This window comes from Vidua macroura, chromosome 2 (genome assembly GCF_024509145.1).
Source record: "Vidua macroura isolate BioBank_ID:100142 chromosome 2, ASM2450914v1, whole genome shotgun sequence".
Lineage (NCBI taxonomy): Eukaryota > Metazoa > Chordata > Aves > Passeriformes > Viduidae > Vidua > Vidua macroura.
Genome location: NC_071572.1, coordinates 102,868,041 through 102,893,933, shown reverse-complemented (window position 1 = coordinate 102,893,933; position 25,893 = coordinate 102,868,041). Strand labels below are relative to the sequence as shown.

The 25,893-nt window shown below is 39.7% G+C and overlaps 1 protein-coding gene across 4 annotated transcripts in view; it reads right to left on the bottom strand.

Annotated features, from left to right (window-relative positions):
• APP (amyloid beta precursor protein) overlaps nt 1–25,893 on the bottom strand; it is a 180,225-nt gene that overhangs the window by 117,389 nt on the left and 36,943 nt on the right. For all 4 annotated transcript variants that reach the window (XM_053969332.1, XM_053969349.1, XM_053969326.1 and 1 more), the window contains exon 2: nt 10,938–11,105. In XM_053969332.1, the coding sequence (XP_053825307.1) occupies nt 10,938–11,105 (168 nt within the window). The remainder of the gene's footprint in view (nt 1–10,937; nt 11,106–25,893) is intronic.

Here is a 25,893-nt window from a genome sequence, read left to right as displayed (position 1 = left end):
CAGGATAATGAGAACTAAAATAAGCCTTTAAAAAAACCTTTCCCCCTACCCCTCCCTCCTTCCACAGAGAAGGTAGGGAATGGGGGTTGTGGTCAATTTATCATCCATGGCTTTTCCCACTGCTCTGGGAGAGGTGTTATTTCCATGCTGCTCCATGGGGTCCCTCCCATGGGAGAGTTCTCCACTAACTTCTCCGATGTGAGTGCATCTCACAAACAACAGCTCTCTGTGAACTGTTGCAACATGAGTCCATCCCATGGAAACAGTCCTCTCAAAACTGCTGCAGCATGGGTCACTCTTCCATGGGGTACAGTCCTTCAAGGACAGGCTGCTCTGGCATGGGAACAGGACCCCTCTCTTCAAGGGTCTCCCAATAGGTTCACAGCCTCCTCCCAGGCATCCACCTGCTCCAGTGGGGGCTTCTCCATGGGCTGCATCAGATCTCTACATTCCCGTGGATCTCCAATGGGAGACAGCTGTTTCACCATGGTCCTCACCCTAGCCTGCAAAGGAATCTCAGCCCCAGCACCTGGAGTACCTCCTCCCCATCCTTCTCCACTGATTTTGGTGTCTGCAGAGTTGTTTGTCTCACATATTCTGACTCCACTCTTCTCTGACTGGAATTAAAACTGTGCCACAACCTTTGCTTTTCTTTCTTCTTAAATAAATTATAACAGAGGTATTATCACAATTTCTAATTGGCCCAGTGGCATGTCCCTCTTTGGAGTCATCAGGGTTTGGCTCTGCCACACATGGTAGAAGCTCCTCACAGCTTCTCACAGAAGCTACCTCTGTGCCCCCACACACTACCAAAAACCAGGCCATGCAAAACCAATACAATGCCTTAAGAACTCAAAAAATAATCTAAAAATCAAAAATCCTCACCTTTCAAACTTTTCTGTTAGTAATTTGAAGTAACATCCCTACACTGAAAATCTTGTCCCACTCAAGTAAAAAAAAAAAAAAACTTAACAGTTAAAATTCTGCTTAAACCATTAAAAACATCCTGTATACTTATAAGGGGAAAAGGTGGATAAAACCACTAATAATTGGACAGATATTCTGAAACCTTTTGTCATGGTTTGATGCTGGCACAATGCCAGTGCCCCCATGAAAATGCACCTTCCCCAAATGAGTGCTGTGAGATGCAATAAGGAACAGAGCAGAGCAGGCTCAAGCTTAGAAATAAAAGGGAAAAAATGTTATTAATCTACCACTATAATAAAAGACACACACAGAATCCAGAATGAAAACCTTCCCAAAACATTCCTCCTCCTCCCACCCAATTTACAATAAAGTACATTGAGACAAAAACTTGGACCCTCATCAAATTACCACCTTTCAGATAATCAATACTCAGATAATCAATACTCAGGGAGAGAGAAGTTTCTCTTGCACCATAAAACCCCCCAGGAAACACAGATGCGACCTCTTGTGTTTCCATGACACACATGGCACCGCCCCGAGAAAATCTGCCAGTGTGACATCCTCCTTCCATGTACAGTGCTCTCACCACTGTGCATGGACTGAGACTGCTCATAGGGTTCCTCCTTTAAGGATGCTCTACCAAGGACCAAAAAATAACAGTTTCTCATCTTGGGACCATAGGTCCCCCCCATTTTCTCCTCCCCTGGGGCCAAGGGTCTCGAGAACAGAGATCTTCTTCTTCCCTAAAGACAGAGGGCACCACCACACCCTGCTCATCCTTCTCTGTTCACTCCACTCCTGTCACTCTCTTGACATCACTGCAGCAAGTCACTCTCTTGGCTCCAACCATTGCATCCCCCTAAAAATACAGTCTCTGTTGCAGGAGAAACTGGCTAAGTCTATGGCTATACAAGAAAAGTCCAGCCAAAAGCCACTCCATCATCTCCTCCCACCTAGGATTCTTCCCCCATCTTCTTCTGACATCTCGGGCCCCAGGCCATCTCTCTTCTCTTTCAGATCAAGGAGGATTAATGTTTCACAAAGCTTTCATTGTCCAGGAAGGGGTTAAAAGTCTCAGACTCCCAGGATGGCTGAAATCTTGGCTCCCAGAACTCCAACTCCCACAGCTGGGCACCATCCCGCCCCCCCCCGCTTCACTTTCTCCTCTGCCAGCGTACTGCTGGCACAGTCTCTGTCTCTCTCACTCTCTCTCTGTGGGGGGGGGGGGGGGGACAAAGACATCTCAGTTTTCTCCACCCTTCCATCCTCAGGGGCCGGCCCGGTTCCAGTCCCTTCACACCCTGGGCCTACCTCTCCCAGGCCGCATGGCTTCCCCTCCCCCACTCAGCCTGTGGCTGGGCAGGGGAGGTCTGAGCTCTTCTACCGACCAGAACAAAAGAGAGAGTTCCCCTGGCAGTTCTCTGCTTTTAACCCTGTGTATTCTCAGAGGTGTGTCCATGTCTTCAGTGGTCACACCAGGTGTCAATATCCACAATCTGACCACTGATTGGTTTGACCCCAACTTCCTGAGAAAACTCACTTCCTTACCTTTCCATGATTGTAATTAATCCACAACTACCTAGAACAATTTTTTGTAAGGAGCACACATCTATAAGAAAAGATTAGTAGTGGGATTTTTTATTAGCCAGAGGCATACAGTATTTGGAAGATTAAAGCAGGCACTCAGTACAGTGCTACATAATCATTTTAACTGGAAAAAGGTTAACTGGGTGATAATGCTGCTGTATGAATTAGAAATTAGAAAGCAGTAGTTGTAAACTGCTTGGGAAAAAAGGAATGTCCCAGAAATCAAGAAATACTTCCCCCATCCAACCTGGGGCCATTAAAGGTAAGATTAAAACAATAATAAGCTATAGCACAGGAAAGTTATAAAGCCATCCAAAAGGGATGGGGACAATAAAAAAAAAAAGGAACATGACACAAAGCTTGCCACCTATTCATACACATAAAATCATGGACAGAGACTTATGGAAGACCAGAAGAAGACGAAGCCCCTAAACACTCAAAACCACTCAATCACCCAAGCCCTGCAAGCAGCCTTTCAGGTCTCAGGAGCACCATTCCCAGGAGGCATCACTCATCCATCTGCAAAGGTACGCTTGCAGATGCTGGGGCTGTAGTTTCAGTGCCTTGAATTGAACACAAGTCTGACATTGCCAGGGCACAATTCCTGCATTATTCCATCTCTTGCCCATTTACTGCTAAAATCTCTCCAAGAGCCACTTCTAGCACAGAAGCTGGATCAAGGAACTGACCTATCTCTAAAAACATTCCCCTAAGAATAATAAAAACTGCATCACAGTGGAAAGTGCCAGGAGTTCAAGAGGACCCAGATTGATCTTGAACAAAAGTGGGATAGATCTGTGCCAGACTGAAGTGTCCATATAAACATGGTCTCAAAAGGTGGATGAAAAAAAATCACAGAATTGCCTGTGTTGGAAGGTACCTTAAAGATCATCTTGTTCCAACCTCACTGGTCCCGGAAACATCCAGGGATGGGACAGTTACACTTTCTCAAACTGTGCCAGTGCCTCACCACCCTCATATGTCTAATATAAATTTACTCTGTCAGTTTGGAGCCACTACCTCTTATCCTGTTAGTACACGCTCTTGCAAATAGTTTCTCTATCCTCTTCAAAATGGCTGAAACATAACAACTATATATTTATAATAGATTTTTCTTTACTTAAGGTAGCCATCACACTTTATGCCTATTACGTCTTAGGCTTATTATTTATTAAAGGAACAGCTGCTTCCAGTCCACCTCAGAGTTACACAGTGAAAGACTGGGAGATGTGTGTGTAAAGAAAATTGCCATATATAATGAGAACTCTGTATGCAAGACAGAAAAGAGAATGTGAAATGCAGCAGTAAATGTCAGCTGTGTTGTCCCCACCAGGATACCACTGATATGGGAAACGCAATGTCTCTACAGACCACATCCAACACTACACAGCCCTCTCAGAAGTATCCCAGGTCAGTTGGGTCAGTTGAGCTTCGCTCCCTTGGCTGGGCATGCTGAGCATCTAGTGCAAGTGCGGCTGGTCTTTTTGTAACCTGAGGGAGCAAACCACAAGCACAGAACACAGATTGCTGACGATAATGAAGAGCTTTTTCTCAAGCATGTGCTAAATGGTCATCTGCTAGCTCAGCTATGAACCACATAAGGCAAGAGGGCTGTCCCGCATACAGCCATTGAATTTGTGTATTTTAGAAGACAGAATAAACTACTGTACTCTTGGTGTGAATTTTTTTTTTTTGTTTTCCACGAGTTCCCTGGGATAACTACAAAGAACAGCTTTGAAACTTTCTGACTGAATAGCCAAATAAAGCATCGAAAAAGAAAATAGAAGTATAGTAGAGTCAAGAGATGAGGTGGCAAAATTGACTGATGCTTAGAATAAAATAGAGGAAGCTCTGGTAAAGCTAAGGGATATTGCAACAAAGTGATTAAATGCTTATGTGTAATAAAAAGCTTGATGCACTTGTATGAGACTAAAATAATTTAGCAGATACTAGTGAATGTCCTCCCTCCAGATGACCACAAGCAGGACAGGAAGCCAACAACCACCTGGAAAGACAACAAAATTGCTGATCCCAGCTTATTAATATTTGCTGATTCGGACTAACACAAGCACACTGGAAAATGCTTTGTAGGCTTAAAAATAGTATATATACTTTGCCGAACTTGTAAGTGGTGTGCACCATTAGTGGAGCAGTGACTCCCCGGGCACCCAGCGCTGCTTGCTTGTTTTCTTTAAAATAAAAGATATAAAAAATAAAATTCAGTTTGGCTACTGAAATTTTGTATCATTGACACAAACATTATTCTGATGGAACGCATTGATTAATCTTGTCCATCATATCTGTGAAATTAAAAATTAATCTACAGGAAAATGCAGCATTGCAGTTTCATTAAATGCAGCAGTACATGTTTACCTAAATATTTATTTATGCAGACAATCCTCATCCCTTTTCATCCTTTTTCCTCCCTCAGCCTCAAAGCAGAAGCACTCTTTGAAAAAGTCCTTATTTGTTCATTTCATTTTGAGACATGCAAAAAAAAATCAGTGCAAGGAAAAACAAGAGGGAAGATTTTTTATTATCAACAAAAGAAAAACAGGAATCATTTTGCAACATATGCTCCAAGTTTTATTAGTCACTTGATTTGAAATATATTTCCATGGTAGACTACAGTCAGGGCAAAAAATACAAGCCTTCTTTCTCAAGAAGGTGAGTATACTAAGGTTTAACTGCAGGATAAATATACCATCAGTAGTAATCCTCTATTTTCAAGGAAATCAAATTTAAGCACTGGCAGAAAGGGTAAACTAGTTCAACCTTTGCTGCAGACCAAAAGCTAAATAAAACCTAAGGCCTCAATAATCAATGCAAAGACTGCTAAGATACCATTCACTCAAACTTTTAAGCATGACTGTACACATCTCAGAATATACCAACACCCATTTCTGTTGAAAATGTCATTTGTTTTTAAGGACATTCTGTGCTGCCAAAAATCTGTCCATTTCCCCTTTCATTAAATGGATCATTTTCCTCAGAACAAAATTTATGGCTTTTCAGACTGCTAAATTTCAAGTAGTGCAGGTTTAAAATTAATTTTCACCTTCAATTCTGTGGCTATTCGCTTTGAGAAACTAGAAAGGGCACATTATGCAGCCTAGATAAAAACAACAATTTCTATTACAATGAAAATGATAAGGTAGAGAGAAACCATTATCAAAGCAGTAAGACCATTGTCATTGTGCCTCAAATTTTCAGAAAAAAAACAGGCCAAACAGTTTTTCTCTTTTCAAAAACCTTGTCATCCCTGGCAGTTTAACAAACTCTTTAGCAGGAAGACAAAGACTAGAGGAAAGGAACTGCTGCCATCAGGGCTGCCTGAAGTAGGCCCCAGGACAACAAGCACAGTAGGATTATCAGATATGGTGACAGGAGGAAGCTAAGCAAGTAAATAAAAAAGAGATGGGCCAGTCATTTGGTGGTTCTTTTGGCCCATGTACAAAAAGGGACATCTGGGGATTGTGGGGTGAAATAATGTCAAAGCTTTAGTATGATCATACCCCAGCTTGTACTGGCTCTGGATAAAAGTGGTTTTTGGGTTTCACAAGCAATATACCTAAATACATGGCACAAAACCAGGGCATTTGAGAAAATGACAAGATAACAATTTCTGGAAGCATTGTGGTTAGAGATCAGAAATGTCAACAGTGTTCTGTCAACAGTTATAATGAATTACCTATTACAGGAATTTACCCTACTATTTTCTGCTCCATGTAACACAAAGATAACAGTTAAGAATGTAGTAACATGCATTTATAATTTTGTTACTTCTGGGGAGGATTTTTGTAAGAAATACACACTGGCCAAAAATAGCCATGCATCCCAATGATGTTTAAAAAGACAGTGGACATGTGTAATGACTTTACAAAAGAAACCAATCAGTCATGAGATACCAAGTGAAACACCCCCCAAAACCAACATTCACTTTACATCTGAAAGCTACTCTAAGCATCTAACTAAAGATTGCAAAGCAAGCCAGCTGCAGATTACAAAGTCCACTAGATCTCCAAACTCGCAGGTTTAATTCATCCTCACAATATCCAGACCCAAACTTACTTTATTATGGTTGTGGTTTGGTCTTGCAGGAAAGGAAAAAAGCCAACAGTTACATGCATACTTAGAATGGAAGTAGGCATCGCCAAATGAAACTAAGTGGGGGAAAAAAACATGCATTAGGCAAAATAATTTTTTGCTAGCTGTGACTTTTACAATTCATTTTGGACAGGGAGTTCAACACAGATGGTAAAATAATTTCAGTCCTTCAAGGAACTCATGTATGCTAGCTACTAGACATAAAATTCTGCACATAGTAGCTGCTCAAAATTGCTAATATAATAAACATACCCCAATGTCTTCCATTTGAACACTCTTTCCCTTCAAACAGGGAATGAAGCACACTTAAATTAACTTTCTACTCTGCATATTCAGTAACTCCAAAAGCACGCTTTGACCAAGGGCAGGCTCCAGATGGGTTTTATGAACACTGTTCAGAAGACAGGAGCTGACTGACCTTCAAAAACACCTTCCTATGACAATAATGTGTAGGTGAGGGCAACCCAACTCCTCCTGTAAAACAACAAAAGACAAATCCAGGAGCAGCGGTATGCACCTGCTTTGGGACACCAATTAACCACCCATAAGGGGCTGTGAGGAAGAAACTTTTGCCAGGGGTAGTTATCAAGTAATTGATACCACGGGGTTTTCCCAAAATTCCTCTGAAACAGCTGGCGCTGCAGTGTCAGCAGCAGGACTCACTGACCAGTGGCTCAATCTGCAGTGTCATCTAGATCACTCAGCATCTTAAGGATTCTGGCACACAGACCTGTGTGCCCTATTTACACCAGTGCCCTATTGTTCTAGCATCTGCAGCACTTGCACTTGACCACTGTTTGCAGATCAGGCCCATGCAGTTTTACTTCCCAGTAATAGGTACAATCCATGCAGCAGCATTCTATCTAGTTTGACATTAAAAGAAACCACTAATAAATTGTACTTATCTATACAGCTTTTCATTCCACCCAAGAAAGTTTCATTTTGTATATTAAAAAAAAAAACAAACAAACAAACAAACAAGAGAAGTCACCAGCTTACACCGAACACAAGAAAATGTGGAGATATGCTTCCAGAACCACTTTCTATGAGTTCAGTATTAAACTGAAGCCAAGGAAGCTGGAAGGCAGCATTCAAGTATCTTTCATTTCCTTTCAAAGAAAGCAATCTACTGTCTGAGCTTTGCCATATTTAAACTGTGTGATGTGTTGTCCAAATACAAACTCTGACAGATGCACTGAGCTCCCACTCGAAAGAAGTAAAGCAAAAACAAGCAAAATTAATCTTTAAAACATATAGGTGGTTCTGCTTATTCCCTGTTCCTCCCTTTCTGCTCTACAATGCTCCTCTACTGCTACTTCCTGGATCAAGACTTCAAAATCCACCTAAGCTGGCAGTGGACCAGAAGAGGAAACAATGAGAATCTCAAGGTCCACACAACATCTCTGCAGGAGAAATACAAGTCCTTCTATAGTCTATGCACCTCCTAGCCCTGTGCTCTGCCTACCACTCAGGCATCTAGCCTTGCATTGTCAAGACAAGCTCTTTTAAAAGAAGAGCTAACAAGGAGGCAGAGGAACACATCCACTTGCAAGTTTTGATGAAAGGAGAGATGCTATTTTTTATTTTTTGAAAAATACTTTCAAAAAAAGATATCAGAGCCAGAAAATATGTGAAGTATCTTTTTTTTTTTTTTTTTTATTAACAGTGAGCAGAGTTTCCTTACATATTAATTTTGTATTATTTTAGAGCCAAGGAGCCACAGAGCAAGATCACCGCACTTGCACATTGGGTTTCTACCCAAACAGCTCCTTTTGGTACATCCTTTCTGGTCTTTCCCAAGTTGGAGGAAGAACTGAGTGCATGGGCTAACTCCACAGGTTTTACCACAGGAGTGCATCAGCAGTTTCCAGAAAACAAACCAAAAGCATACTGGCAAGCACAGAAAGAAAAGATGGGGGGTTTTTGCCTGATTCCCATGTACAACACACCACGGCAGAACTGCTCACTTCAAGTTGGTAAAAGTATACTGCTTCACATAATTAAATAATAATAAAACAAATATAATAATAAAATATTATTATAATATAATAATAATAATAAAATCTGTAAAAAGCCCACCCCATTTTTAGGGAGTAGACCTGCCCACACTTTGCCCCACAACACCCCATAAGCTGTATTTTTAACTGGAACTGAAGACACTCCAAAATCGTGACATTTATCTTAATACTAAGTTACTAAACTGTCAAGCAAACAAAATAGGGCTTAATACACTGGAATTTAAGTATTTAGCTTTAAAAACCTGAGTAACACAAGGTTTTTTCTCTGTTTCAATTATGAGAAAATTTCAGATTTGCAAAAAAAATTCAGGTTAAAAAAGATCTATCATGGTCACTTAGACCTTCCTCAGCTCCATCCAGAACTCACATCTATGCTAGACCAAGTTGCTTGGGCTCTTGCCCAGTTAAACTCTCTCAGTCTCCATGCATGGTTATTGAGATACACAAGACAGATGATGGACTTTGGACCCAGTTAGCATAAGAGAATTGATAACAGGATGCCTTGACAAGAGAACTTTGAGAATTAAATCAAGATTGCAAGAAGATCAAATCAGATGGATTTACCAGAAAAAAGACTTCTTGCAAGCAAGATATGTTTAAAATGCATAAGTTGGTTTATGTGATTTTTAACACAACCATTGTAATAAAACATTACTAGCCTTCATAAAATACTATATAAGCAGTTGTACTTCACAATAAATTTTGATTCTTTGACCATCACAGTGAATCCCCATCCCTCTCTCTTCATTGCCAATACATGGAAAACAATTTTTTCCCTTAGGGAGTAAAATTTTTTCTTATTAGTCTCTTTGTGATTTAACATTCTATGTCTATTACCTTCTGACTGCTTTTGCTTACCTCTTCCCTTTACTTTTGAGTGGGCCAAATGCCACCACAAATTTCAAAATCACCCAACAGTCAGTTGATGGTTACACTCTGAGACCTTGTTCCAGAACCCTTCCCTGCCTGCAGCATTTGTGGTTGAACCCCCAACATACTGCAATATTCATGCCTTAAAAGCTCCCAAACTTTCTAGTCTAACTTCCATAATCCACATATTTATTTCTGTAACTTCAGATAGACTTACTACCTTTAGTCACTGATGCATTTTTACTTATTGATGCTCTTCTTTTCTTTTATAATTCCGTTCCTCACCCTCAATAATTTCATTTTGCATAAATCAACTTTCTTTAGATAAATCAAAGAAGACAACAGAAAACCAGAGGAAATCTTTGAAACAGTAATAGTAGGATAGGTTAGGTATTTTTGTTAGCGATAAACAAAAATATGAATTTCACAAAGCAATTTTCTTAGTAAAGAGTGAAAGCTACTGAAGAAGAATCAATTTCAATTGCCATTACACTGTCACATGCAATAGAAACTGAATAAAACACTGTGAAACCTAGAAAGAACAATCAATGGGTGAAAGGACAGGAATGAAGATGCCAAGAGAGCAAAGATCTGAAAAATAAATTATCTTGCTTTCTAAAGAAATAGCTTAACAGGAACCGGTTTGACATTTAAGAAACAAAGCAGTTACTGACTGCTATGGAAATATGCAATAGCCCTCACTCAAAAAAAAAAAAAAAAAAAAAAAGAAAGGTCGCATAGTAAATGTAAGAATTAAGGCAATTCAAACCATGCCCTTTTGTTCCACTGCATGAAATAACACATTTTCTTTTCAAATTGTCACACACTGGTACAAGGTTATTGTACTATCATATCACGGAGACAAAACAAAATTAGATCCACATGTTCCTAGGATATAAGCAAATGGGTAAGAAGTTTCTGCTCTCAAATATGAAATTAGTGATTGTGACTTCATCTGCAGGGAAAGCTTTTCTATTAAGAAACTCTGAATGGTTCTGTGTGCAGCAGAGGCCATTAACTCTGGACTGCAAAAGCGAGTTTCAGTGTCGTGGCAGAACAACAGAAGTCATGTTACAGCTGACCTTTCCAAAACAACCTAAAAAGCCCAAGGGCATTTTAAATAATAAATTGCCACCTCAGCTTTAGTCAAAACACTTTATAAGAAAGAAGTTCATTGCACACATACTATACAAAAACTATCCCCCCAAGGGTAGAAGAGAGACAAAATTTTCCAAGTCCCAGTGACTCCCTCAGCAAGCAATTCCTGAAGCTGCTTTAACAGATGCTAGAAAGAACCTCTTCAGAAAGGACAAGAAGGCAATGGAGCAAAAGAGGGAAGATTCCCTACAGACTGAGCTCTCCAACACATGCCTGCACTTACACCTTTGAAAGAACAACCACTACAGTTATTCCTGAGACAGCACTTACTTCCTGGCAGTACTGAAGAATCCCTTCTTTTGTCCCAATGCAGGTCTTGGTGCCAGAGGGGTCTGATTCCCACTTTCCATTCTGCACATTCATATGCATGTTGAGTTTGCCACAGAACATGGCAATCTGAGGTTCTGCCAGCAGCCCTGCATTTCCATCAGCAGGCACCTGGAAGGAGAGGAAAAGTTTTAATCGCACATTTGACATTTCAGTCCAGCCAAAGCAGCAAGACGTCAAGCAAGTCTGAGACAAACTACAGAGTCATCCACCCATCGCAGCAAAGACCAAAATTTTTTATTCAGGTAGATGTGAGAAATGTAAATGGGTTGTTCATAGAAGTTCAGATTACAATAGTATAATTTTAAAGCTTAACTGTTGCTGCAGGCCCCCAGCAGGGTAATAATTGACATTGACTCCATGATTCACAGAAGGCTGATCAATCTCTTTATTATATTATTATTATTAAGAAACCCATTGCTTTCATAGACAGTTATGATACACCTGGACCTAATTGGTCCACCAATCCAAACACCATCACCACTGGCTAATCAAGAAACCACCCTTTGGTAAACAAATCTCCATAACACATTCCACATGTTCACAATAACAGGTGCAGCAAGTGAAGATAAGAATTGTTTCTCATTCTTTTCTCTGATCTTCTCACAGCCTTTTCCAGAAATGCCGGGGAAAGTTATGTGCTGCTCTCTGTGGCCAGAGAGCTGCTGCCACACTTAACCAAACTGGTTTGTGGCCCAAAACTGTCTTCTTACCAACATGGGCTAAATACAGGAACAACAAGCACAGTTGGAGCACAGTTAATAGAAGTTTAATTCTGCAAATATAGCAGTTATAATATGGGGGAGGGGTTTACCAACAACTAAATGAAAAAGTAATAAGTTTTTAGCAAGTTTCCTAAAAAACCTCACATTGTATCCTTTTCCAGGCCCCTCGGTAGTTTATCTCCTTGTTGAGCACACTGGCTCTATTTTATCATGTCTTACAAAGATGGTGGGTTAAAAGCAGCTTCCACCAAAGCTTTTCTTGGATTGAACCTCAAAATGCAGAGGGGCTGGGGAGGTATCAAAATGGCTCTGCTGAAGGTTTAGCTCACAACCAAGAATTACAGAATATCATCTCCCCAACAAGCATTAAAATACCAGGCTCAAGACAGATGCTCCTCTTGGACAACAGACACTGCCCATGACACCAAAACCAAGCACTGCTGGGGTACAGAGCCAGACATCAGAGGCACCCTCAGCACAGGTTTAAATTTCTCCCATGGTACCACAGTGTTGGGGAAGATGAAATAGGAAAGCCCTATAAATATGATGGCCTGGCAAAAGAGTCAGAAAATACAGATATTGAGATGAGAACAAGATTTGAAATACCAAACCTTAATTACTGAGCATCTTGAAAACAATAATACAGCCAAGCTGAAAGCAATCCCCCCTTCTGATAGATCCAAAGGCCAAATGGAATGTTCTGTATCACCCCCCCAATGTATGGTTCATCCATACCTGTAACCCTCCCCTGAAGTATCAGGTATCTGTAACCCCATTGGCCCAAGTCCTGTCCCAGCCCACCTTGAAGCCCCCTGATAAGGTGTGGCCGAGGGACCGGACGCTCTCTTGGACCTTCCTCTTGGGACGCTCACCTGGAACCCTCCCTCCCTTTCTCTCTCTCTCCCCCCTCTCCCTGGGCCTGCCACGAGTTGCAGCTAGCAACTCCAAGCAGGGCCCTTCACCCCTTCTAATAAACCACATGTTCTAAAGACCTGGCTTCAGAGATCCTTCATCACCACCCATCCAAACCGTCCAGGAGCCCAGCAGTCCCCGCACCACAGCACTGAAGACAAATCAAGAGCCAATCCCTGAAGGTATAAGGTGAAAAAAATAGCTTTTTTTTTTACGTCTGAGGAACATGACACAAAAAGAAACCTCCTCTCTGGGTTAGGTACCTCAAAAGACAAGTCTACAACTCTCCACTGACCCTCACACTCCAAAGGCTAGTTGGTCATATTCAAGGTGCAGCAGAGTATTCATTTCAGTTTAAATATCTATTTTTAACTTTTAATCTCTTAGCTAGAAGGCTTCTCAAGAGGAAAATTAAAAACATTTTTTAAATTCACAAAAAAGAGAAGAAACAGAATTATGGCATCATTGGAGATATGCAAGCCCAGGATATTAATTTGACTTTTTGTTTAAACACAAAAAAGATGTAATGAATTTTATATCTTTAATATTATATGTATAATAAATATAATTAATATTATAACTTATAAAATTTATAAATAATATTCATAATTAATATTATACTTTAATATATAGTATAAGTTTTTATATATTTTATATATAAATTTAGCTAACTAATTTCAAGGGATCTCTATATGGTAAAAGTTCCTGATAATATAAAATCTCATTAAATATTACTTATTTTAAGAAACATCGAACAGCAGTTTGATCATAAAGGGGACTGAACAGCAGTATTTTTGGGGAAAGGTGGAGAAATGTAGCACTTTCTGTAAAATATATACACTTACAAAGATTAAAAACTCAAAAAAGTGCAGGAGACTAAAACATTAGTAAAACTTACACAGTGATAAGTGATTTGTCCCACGCATGCTATCATAACATTTTAAACATGTGAATGAATTCATCGCTGGTCACATCAAGGGTATATACAGCTAAAATATGTGAGCTGGTGATGAAATTTATGCATCACTTAAGTTTTCTTCATAACCAATGAAGGTTATGATGAAATGGTTCCATTCATTTACATGCATGCCCTCACAAGAAAAAAATATCAGCGTTACAATGCAATGCAATAATCTAGAGCAGCAATCTACACTGATAAGCAGCTTCTATAGAAGGAATGCTCAATAACATAAAACTACAGTCCAGTTTGTTACAACAACGCCTGTACTGGAAAATCACTCCTTGACTAATCCTACAGCTCTTCAGCAGGCTAGTCTCCCAAAGAATAAATTACATTAACAGCAACTATTTTCTTTATTAATATGCTGCAAAAGCAAAAACTCAAAGCATATTTATGGAATTGTAATCACATCATATTTTTTCTTGTTTTCATATGACTGTGAGCTAGCAGCATGTTTTTTTTTTCCTCCTGCTTGGCAAATCATTAAATAACAGACCAATTAGCAGAGCGTCTAAAGGTTATTTCAAATGTTATGCTCAGGTTTTCTCAGTATATCCAGTTTTCAAAGACCAAGTAAGAACACTACTCATCACTTCCACAAGACATCTGTAATATGATTTCTGTAATGTGAACTACATAAATTTGAAAACTGGCATGTACAGGACTCTGAAAAAATTATCTCAATGGTACACTATTTAGATCTCTACATTAATCTACTATATCACAAAACATTCAAGCACCAGCCTGATATCTTTTCATATAGAAAATAAAACTATTGATTTTTACAAGTGTAAGGGTACAAGTTTTGAAGGAAATGTTCCATGGCTGTGGTAAAGCTCAATGTTCATAACAGGTTCTCCCTTAAAGAATTCCAGCATATCAGAGGTCTACCTTCCAGTTTCAAGACTCATTTTACCTCCAGATGAGTGCATCTTCCTGCACAACCCTCTGATACATTTCCTTCTTACAAGCAGATAAATTATGAAGTGCTTAAAACATTGTTTTAAAGAAAACAAATTCAAAATACCTTTCAAGGATAGGCTTTCAGGATTTTGCATACTCTTACAGGTGGGGATATTAGAGAAAAGAAAATCTAACCAACACTAAAGACTGAAATCAGAAGACAACTCTGTATCATGAAGCCCACTGGGTATGTAACTGCTTTGGATATGGAAAGAAGAGGGACATAATTCAACTGTTTTCTCCTCAGACTGGTCAACTTAGGACAAAACAAGGTTAGCCTTAGCAAGGCCACCTGAATGGCATCATTTAATTACTGGAGCCTGTCTTTATAAAGTAGGTGTTTCATAGTATTTTTCTGTTTGGTTTTAGAGAAAATACCATTACAAGTATTTACTTCATGTCAAAATGTTGAATACAATACAGAAAAAAAAAAAAAAAAGAAATCATGTAAGCATTAGGAGACTAAGATATAGGGAATCTCTTCCCTTTCCATGCTAAGAGGTAGTACAGATGCTTTTGCTTTCCTGTCTTTCTGGTCTGGCAATTTAACGCATTTATTTGAGGAGAGATGCACATTCACATGGCATGCTGGATGCCATTTATACCATTTCTGAGACACTCAAAAAGGATTTTGATAGCAGAGTACAGAGGACTGAAAGAAGTTTATCTAATTGCAAAACTATAAGGAATACCTTACATTAACAAAAAAAAGTGTGTGGAGTTTTTTAGCTCACTGCCATTTCATCATAATATCAAAAGGCCTCTTCCTGTCAAACACTATCATTATTTAAGACAGAAAGCATAGCCCTCTCCCTGTCTCCACTCTCTCCGTCATTGCTTTCTGCAGTTACAAAGACAATTAGTATATTTGCTAATTGCACTTCATAATCCCTATTTAACCAACAAGTGTTGGCTTTTTTCACAATTCAGGTTATATTCAGAAAACACAGGCTGCAAGGTTCTACCCTCAAGAGGTTTTCCATCAAGGAACCAAAGTAACACCACTTCAGATAGCTCTGCTAATAATTCATAATTAAGAACTACAACATAATATGGAAATAAGCATCAGACCTTCTATGTGCTGTTATTAACCATTGAAACATTAAAAGCCATTCCCCAGAAGTCCCTCAGACAGCTTCTGTGATTTATATTGCTTTATTCTTCAAATACTAACCTGAAGCCACTTTTATAAACATTGAAAGTATACTTAATTTGCAATAATTACTTCATTTGCAATTACTTTCAAGAAGAGGATGTTCAGTGACAACCTCCATAAATGCAACTTGCTCAAGAACAATAACTGTACTCCTTAGTTTAGGAGATGACTAAAATAATCACTCCCTGATTTAAAATTTTAATGCTAACACCAGTTCAAACCTCCAACCAAGAAGTCAAAGTTTTAAGGTTTACCAACAGTAAAACAGGTTAATAATGTGAACAATTATATGTTATCCAATGTGAAATAATGTGAACAATTATATGCATATCCAATCATAACACATCACCCTTCCAATCCACAGCTGTACTTCCTCCACATTTTTTTACCACATTCAGGTTGAAATCTGAGGTTTCTCATTAACTAAAGCAGCACTAATTTGCATACATAGCAGTTTACTTCCTCTATGACAATTAAAAGAAAATAGTCTGTCTTTGAAGTGGGGCTGCTCATAATTCTTTTTCCTATAAAGAATAGAGGCAAAAATAGAATGAAAGGATAAAAATAGAATAAAAGGATTCTCTGCTTGCCTTACACATTCAGTGAGCAAAACATAATACAGAGACTTGTTATTCCCAGTGGAAAGACCAGGGTTTTTTTCCACTGAACTATCTGGTCTGCTGTACCCTACAAGTGAAGATTGTTGCTCAGTCCCAGAAGTCTGTGGTTCAAACCCAGCAAATGCCATGCTGGCATTTCAGGCTTATATCCATGGCTTCTTGCCCATCAGTTAGCCATCAACTTTGGCAGACTGTAATCTGTTACACTCTGCTCTAGACATCTTATAAGCCATTAAGTATTTCTCCTCCTAGCTTTGTTAAGGATCTTCTCAGAACACAAATGCTTTAAAGACTATTTGTATTTAAAAACCTGCACATGTAAATTCACAATGAAAAAAATCTCCTTTCTTAAAAATGCAATCAGGACCAAAAAAAAAAAAAATTTAATAACTAAGCCACCTAAATTAGAAAAGGAGGAAATATCAAATTATTGTCTCCTCACAATTTCAGGATGTCTGTTTGTCAAAACCAAGGAAAATTTTCCATCTCCTCACTTTTCCTTAGAGATGAAAAAGACTAAGAGGTTGTCAAAATTAACATGAATAACTTAGAAACAATGTTTTATTGCATAATGTTCACATAGAAACAACAGCAGCGATTACTGTTGTCAACAGCCTATAGAAATAGGTCAGAAAAACATTCTACTGATTACGCAGTTAAATTGCTTAGTACAGCTGCTCCTCCTGAAAGACAAACATTTATCGCAAACAGTTGCAGAAAGAACCATCCTCCTAACCTGCAAAAAACCCTGTGAACATCTGTGTCTAATTTACAAAAAGCCATCATTCAAAATTTGGTTGAGAAACAGACTCCATCAAAAAGCAGCTGGAAAACTAGAGAAGTTTATTTGCCCTGACTAAAACCTACATGACCCAACTACAAATATCTGTGCATTGTCTTCCTGTGATGCCAAAATGCATCACAACAGTGCAATACCCACATCTCTACAGCAGCTCAAGGATCAACTAACTGCTTCACAAGTAAATTAAAAGCAAGTTAGCCCTCAAGCCTGCAGAGGAAAATATAATATTCTCAAAACTATTTTCTGGCAGCCAACCATTCTCCTCACCCACACCCTTCACAAGGTCCTGAGAAATAGGTTGTATTTATTCCATACATCTCAGTTTTAGTGCTTCCCTCAGGTCACGTTCCAAGTATTTGCAGAACAGCACCCCAACCCAGCCCCAGGCATTTGTTTACACTGAAATCAAGTATTAAAATCAAACAAAAAAATATGCCAGGACTAAGCACTGAGTTCAAAAGGTTATCTTGTGGAGCAACAGGGAAGTGAGTGCTCCCCTCCCCAAAGAACTGAGTGAACCAGCAACCAAGTGGATACAAGAGATAGTCACAAGACTTGAGCAGAAGTGTCTGTATGAACAGCTGACCTGCATGTGTATGTGTGAACACACACAAGAGCAAAGGGATTTCCCTCCCTGGAATCACTAGGAAGCAATGAGGCAAATCAAAAGAGCAGCAGAAGCCTAGCACCTGTGTGGAACCTGTCTAGCATCATCCTGCACACATTTCCATGCTCCTGTGAGAGTGATTAAAAATTAAAATTTAGCTACAAAAATCAACATCTCTGAATGTAATCATAAATGTGAGGAATTATCACAGGAGAGTATCCCATCAGGTCAGAGAAGGCAGATCTTTGCATCAGCTGCATGAACATATCAAAAACACATTCCTCTGTAAGTGCAGTGTCAAGTGCATCTTACCTACCACCACCACTACCAGCAATATGTCTGCTTCCAAAAAAAAACCCTCATAAAAGCCACATTCCCACAACCTCCAATTTGAGTGTCTTAATTTAAGATGTGAATGAAGGTGCTGGAATGCATTCAGAAGGAGAGCAACAAAGCTGATGAAAATGCTTTAAAGGAATGACATCCCACAAGGAAAACTTGAGGTCTCTGGGCTTATCTAGCTGGATGGAAGGAGGCTGAGGGGTAACCTCCTTGCTCCCTACAGCTTCCTGAGGAGGGAAGTGCTGAGCTCTTCTCTGTGGGATCCAGTGATGGCATGCATGGGAATGGTTCAACCCTGTGCCAGGCTCAGACTGGACATTAGCAAGCATTTTTTAACCAAGAAGATAGTCAAACACTGGAACAAGCTTCCTGGAGAGGCTGGCAATGCCACGAGACTGTCAGTAGCAACTGGGCAATGCCCTCAGTAACAGGCTGTAACTTTGTCAGGCAGCTGGACTAGATGACCACTGCAGCTCCCTTCCAGATGAAATACAGTATTCCATTCTAGCCTCTTCATCACCATGGTCACAACCAGACCAGGAGTGCCAGCAGTTTGCTATGGGAGATGATGTGCACCACCGTGGGCAGGAGGATAATGGGAGGAGCAGGGACAACCTTCACCCAAACAGGTCTTCTCTGGAGTTACCTTAAGAGTCCATACCAAAATTTACAGACCTTGAAGTTAGCCGTTGATATAACAGTAACTGAAAACCCTCACAGCTAACAAGTATCTCCAGCCTGCAGGTACCTCCCACACAGTTCAGTCACCATCTTTTATTAAAAACCTGCGATTTTGGCAGGAAGAAAAATTATAACATGGAGGCACACAGTTTGTAGAAATGGGGAGTGGAGCTGAGGCCAAGCCTCATCCCTAATGGGCTACAACTGTGTAGGACAGGTGAACAGTATTGAAGGTGATGAGACATGGAGTGCTGAGGTGCACTGACCAATCACAAAAGGGTACAGCGGGCGCACAGGTATAATGCACATAAGATGAAGGGTATAAAAGGTTGTACTGAAGAACAATAAATTGCTGATGCTTAAAGCCTTCTTTGGTGTCAGTCATACCTCTACCTTCAGTAACAAGCAGAATGACCAAAATTACCCAAGACTGGAAGGAATTTCAGGAAGCATTAAATCTAGTGCACCACCAACTAAGCATTAACATAGGGGATGAGAAGGTAGAGGGAGTGGAATAACATCAAGATTATAAAGCTGAATAAAAAGTGCATTAGGAAGATAAAAGTAAAAAAAAAAAAAAACCAAAAAACCTAATCTTGCTCCCAAGCTATTAATTTAGATTTTTAAACAGTCTTTGGTCATGGGTATATGTGGTGACTAATAGCGATAGGGTAAACAAGAAAAAGATAAATCTGGTCAGAATTAAATCTTTTATTCATCTAGAAAAAGAGGAGATAAAAAAAGATGAAATTCAGCAAGTGTGCAAGTTTGACAAAAGAAGTGTTTAATGATACCAATAAATATGACTAGTGTTATGGTTTCTTTTGGTATGTCTACACGTACAGGAATGCTAATGATACTGCATTTAAATTTCATCACCTGCAGGGCTGTCACTACTCCAAAACAAACATAAGACTCTGTTTTACAGGGCAAATCAAGGTTTTACACTGAAATAAATCACTATAAACCATCTAATTCCAGCATTGTATTTTCTACTTCAATGCTCAAAGCCACTATCACTTATCTTAAATAAGTATAGGAAGTAGAAGATAAATAAGAGTGCATTTCACAGCAATGCAATAAACCACAGAAGTACTCCAAGCTCAGTAATAACTTCTGGGGTCCTGTTATATCCATGAAACTCACTGCTGTAAAACTAAAACTACAAGGTGAGAGCAAATACTAAAAAAAGACCTAACTTATAGTCTGCATTTATATTAAAGCACCTTTTTTTTGGTGGTGTAAATTATATTTTAAGCCTATTTCATTGCATATGTACCTTGGAAGAACGTAAAAAGGAAAATTACAATATGCCATGTAGCAATGAGGAATAAATACACAAAGACTCCCTTTTTGCAGTCGTAAAGAGAAATCGTTTATTGCAAAAAAAAACCAGACCTTTTAATGCTCTAGACTTCAGCAAAACAAGCATGCGTTGGCTGCCAGCCACTGCAGGTGTCGCTGTTCACATGACCTTTTACCCAACCACCTTTTTGATCCCGCAGTGCCCATGCGTCTCCCCAGCCAATCACTTGATAATGAGTTTAACAGTTGAGCAATGTCAGGTTCTCAAATGAACTTTATCCCTCAAATGTCAATGCTCAGTAATTTATTGACTTGTTTTTAATTTGAAGTAGCTGATAACTGTAAGATAGCTTCACATGTTATTCATCACATTTCTACTACTGTGCTGGTTTTGCACTGGAGCCATTCACGGAAGTGATGTTCTAAGAGAAGCTGCTAGCAGCTTCCTCCGTGTCTGACAAAAAGACCAATCCATAATTAGCTCTGAGAATTGACAATCTGTTAAACCACTGAGAAAGCTGAACACACATCTATGCATACACATGTTAAAGACAAAAAAACCCAGGAGAGTCTTTCCTTTTGGCCTGGAAGCAGGTAACAATGCTGGCCCAGCCCCCCGTCTTGGCCGGCCCAGGCTGGGCAGGCTCTGCCATGGGGCCGGGCCACATCAGCCACTGAAATCCTCTTGTAAAGCTATGGAGAAGAATATAATTGATACATCAGACTCTTTTTCCCTGTAACTCGTTGAAAAGTATGGGGGATAGAGTGTTCAAATTGTATATATGGGCAAAGGCATCTGTGTTAAAGCAAGCAGATGTTTAAGTAGCTGTGATCCCATGAGAAGTTTGAACAGAGAAGAGTGATGAAGACCCTGTGCCCCCAGGGAAAGAAGAAGACCTCTGTTCCTAGAGATGAAGATGATCTCAGAGATAGATAAAGAGAACCTTTGCTCTTGAACAACTCATCCGTAAAGTAGTACCCCATGACTTCACATTGTCCATAAATGCAGGTGTGGGAAAGCTGTGAAAGATGGGAGGGACTTCATGATTGCAAGTTCCAGGGCAGCTGCTGTTCGTGGAAATTAAAAGCCACGAGAGAACTGTTTTCTTGTGGAGAATTCTCCATAAATTGACAAGAGGGACTCCTCTCCCTAAGTGAATTGAAGAAAGACTATTCTAAAGGTGATAAACTGAATTGTTTCTGTACATTGTTAGTGGGAAAGAAAAGGTTGTAGGGGGGGAGGAGAAGTGTTCTAGAAGCTTTATTTTGATTTTTATTATTCTTTCTTTTAGTTACTGTTAATAAGCTTTTCTTTATACCCTTTTAAAGTTTTGAGCCTGCTTTGCCTTCCTCCTAACTCTATCTCACAGGAAGAAAATGAGTAAATAATGCTAAAGAGTACATGGACATTTAGCCAACACTGAACCCATCACACTCATTGGTGCGTTGGCCGGGAAATCTAAAATTGGCAAACCAAAACCACTACAACTACCATGCTTAAGCATCCCATGGAAGAAGAGTTCTTCTGCATAGTATCCTCATTCCTTTTTTATTTGTTTTTCAACTGTTCCTGCTAAAACTGGGCTGCAAAAGGATGGTTTGTAAGAGGATAGCAGTCCATCTCAGGGATGCTTATATTTTGCCTCCATCACAAAAAAAAATGTTGTTACTCAGCCTCTCACAGAGTCATATCCAATTTATCTTAGAAAGACCTGTGTTGAAGTGGACTTTTAAGATCATCTCATTCCAAACCCCTGCCATGAAGAGTGACACCTTCCACTAGACCAGGTTGCTTAGAGCCCCATCCAACTTGGCCTTGAACACTATTAGGGATGAGGCAGCCACAGCTTCTCTGGGCAGCCTGTGCCACTAGCTCTCCATCTGCATAGGGAAGTATTTCTCCCTAATATCTAATCTAAACCTGTTCTCTGTCAGTGCGAAACCATTCCCCCTTGCCCTATGACTCCAGGTCCTTGTAAATAGCCCCTCTCCACCTTTTTTGTCGGCTCCCTTCAGGTACAGAAAGATCACCGTAAGTTCAGCCTGAAGCCTTCTCTTCTCCAAGCTGAACAATTATCTCTGACTATTTTCATAGGAAAGGTGTCCCATGCCTGTGATCACTTTTGTGCCCCTCTTCTGGCCTGGCTCCAGCAGCTCCCTGTCCTTCCTGTGCTGGGAGCCCAGAGCTGGATGCAGCCCTGCAGGTGGGGTCTCAGCAGAGCGGGGCAGAGGGGCAGAATCCCCTCCCTCCCCTGCTGCCCACAGGGCTTTGGATGCAGCCCAGCACACAGAGTATTTCTGGCCTCCCAGAACACACAGCCAGGGCATGACCAGCCTCTCCAAATCCTTCTTGTAGGGCTTCTCTGGATCTGTTCATCCCCCAGCCTAGATTGATATGAGGGGTTTCCCTGACTGAGAGGCAGCACTTTCCTCTTGGTTAAACCTCATGAGATTCCCATGGGTCACTTCTCAAGCTTGTCCAGGACCCTCTGGATGACATTAAACCCTTCAGGTGAGGCAACAGCACCACTCAGTGTTATCAACAGATTTGCTGAGGGTGCAGTCAATCACTCTATGTCATTAATGAAGATATTAATATCACCCATCCCAGTACAGACCCCTGAGGGGCACCACTGGCCACTAATGTCCATCAGGACTCTCAGCCATTGACCACCACCCTCTGTATGTGACTATCCTATCTCTTTCTTATCCATCTACCTGTCCACTGATTAAATAGGTCTCTCCTATTTAGAGAGAAGGATGTTGTGGGGGACTGAGTCAAAGGCTTTACAGAAGTCCAGATAAATGACATCTCTAACCCTTCCCTTGTCCACTGATGTAGTCGTTACATCACAGAAGGCCATTAGGTTGGTCAGGCGGGACTTGCACTTGGTGAAGACATGCTGCTGCCTTGAATCATCTCCCTGTCTTCCATGTGCCTTAGCACAGGTTCTAGAAGGACGCATTTTGAAGGAGGAAAAAAGGAAGAAAGTAAATAAAGTATTTAAATTACTTCTTCGGCACTCTTTATCTTTTTAGATCCCTATGGGCAAATCAACAAAATTTGCTTTACAGTACAGATGACAATACGATTTCAAAGGACTCTGGTTAAGTAATTGTGGACTTGAAACTTTCTAAATAAATAAAGGAGTACTAATAATAGCAACTTTAAAAAACAGTGCAAAAATCACAACACTGGAGTTACACTTCTAAGGATGACTCTTGTGTGACTGATTTATTACACAGTGCTAACATCCTATATTTTTGACAAGACAGTAACTAGACAAAGTGAGTTAAATTATACAAGCTGCAACAAAGCCTCTTCTATGGATGTTTCTTCCTCTTCTGAAAGAATACGCTCTCTGAAAGTTGTACACATTCATTATCACACTCAGAGCAAGAAACCTTTAAACCCAAGATGTCTTACACAACTAGGCTTCATTTCACCTGTTGTGCTAAGAGTTTTCCTGAAACAAGCTTCCTTTAAAATGAGATACCAGATTTCTCAGATTTGGAACATTCTGTGGGCTTACATCATTTTCATACTGTAGAAAGACAACACTAGATCACTGAACAGACAGAATTATTACTGCAGTGCAACAACTATACAGTGCATTTGTATGGTTCTCCAAAAAAGAATGGAAGCTGAAACCAACCTGCTCAGAGGATTTTTCCTGTGTTCCAATCTGATAAAAGCTTTCTCTACCTGAGCAAAATTCACCACAGCCAAAACAGCTGTGGTGTAATTTTCCTTGTGAAACAGAACCTCCACCCTGTATCAACTGCATTTCAAAGAAAGCTCTTAGATGATTATTTAATTCTCAGTATTACTTGCATGCAGTTCTTTATCTGCCCTTGATACAGAGGCACCATCTACACTGCTAAAGCATCTCTTCCACAGACTGCATCACTTACATTATTCTCCAAATTATGCAGAATAGAATAATTTTCTGCTGCCATTGGTCTGAGCCACAAACATCTGAATAAAGCCATGTGAGAAGTCTGATGTAATTCACCAGTTTTAACATGAGGTGTTTCAGCTATTTTGCACTATGTGACTGCACTCCACATGTATGCCAAAGGTCCCTCTCATCTTCTTTTGATGTAGAACTATTCAAGTGGCAAGTCTGTGACTCAGTCTGCTCTGCAAGCTGTCTGACTAGTTGGATTACAAGAATTATTATTATTATATTAAAAAAAAAAAAAACAATTTCCCAGTTTCATTCCACAAACAATGTGAAGGTGAATTAACAAAATATTTCTGGCATTTGCTGACTTTAACCACCAAGTGTTTGGCATGATGAGGACTTGCTGACTGCTACAAGGAAGAACATGCCCAGAAGATCCTTCCTGAAATATTTACACTACCCAAGATGCCGAGACATCTCTAATTAGACAAACCTTTTTCTGGCACACAAAACCACCACTATAAGCAAGCCAGAAGGAACTGATCTGTCAACAGCAGGATTAAATAACATAACAGATTACCTGGATTACTTTCAAGGCATATCCAAAAGCTGGACAGAGTCAAATAGAACTGTGATGAGGGAATTAATACAGCATTACCAGACACCGCATGCTGAAACAGATCCTTCCCTGTATCTGTTTATAGGGTACTTAAAACACCTGTTACTAAAAAAAAAAAAAACAAACAAACAAACAAAAAAAAAACAACCCACAAAAAAAACCACCTCACTCAAACTTCACTGTCCCTCTAGGTAAAAACTATTTCCATATCACTGTGCACCCAGTTGCTGGTTTTTGAGCAGCTACTCCATGTCCATGAGGTTTTTAATAATAATCATGTAGCACATTCAAAAGAAAGTCTGGCCTTCAACTTCTGATGCTATGCCCCACTCCCATGGTCTCAAACATGAAGCCATTTCTCCATCTCTCTGCTTTCTGGCTCTAGCAGACAGAGACAGCTTATTTGTTTCATCCCCCAAACCAAAGGCAAGACCATCATTATTGCATACATAAAATATTAATAAAAATTGAATTAATAAAGAAAAATACCTTCAGAAGTGCTTAGCAGAAAAAGGCAGAAGATTCCTCAGTTTGGGGAAGAATAAAAATATTCTTTCCATCTTTCAATTGGGCATATTTCAGGTTTCTACTCTACAGTTTGTATTCTGCATGCCCTTTTACTAATTAAATGCTACTGTACATGACTTTTATACAACTGTGCTAATGCCCAAAACCAAGAACCTTTTCCTTTTCAGGACCTATGAACATGAAACAAGAATAAGGAAAAAAACCAAGCAAATGAAGACACGGTGAAGCACTCAGAAGCAACCCAGCAGCTTCATTCAGCAGACTGGGCAACAGTAACATATGATGAGCCCCAGCCCCAATTCTCCCTTCAGCAGGGATCACACACCAGGTACATTACATACATAGCCCTCTGCACAATCATGATTGACAAACAAAAACATTATATAAACCAGGAGTCCCAACTTTAAGCCAAACAGGTAAAGGTTTGACCACACAAACCAGTTATTCTATAGAACACAACTCTTCAGCTTAAAAAGCTAAGCGAAACCACTTAAAATCGGATGTGAAGGAATTCAGTCAGCCTCAAATAAAATAAACCTCTAATGACATAACAATCAGAAAGACAGTTATTTTAAGCCTATGACTTTCCAAAATCCATTATTCAAGAGGTTCAATAAAATAACAGGGAAAAAAAGCAATTAATATGCAGGAAGCAGTATGGGACAAGATGAAAAAAATGTTCAAAACATTCTTGCCAATACATGAAGGACACCCTACAGAAGTACACTAATTTTTGTTTAGTGTACTTCTGTATACATATATTTGAATTT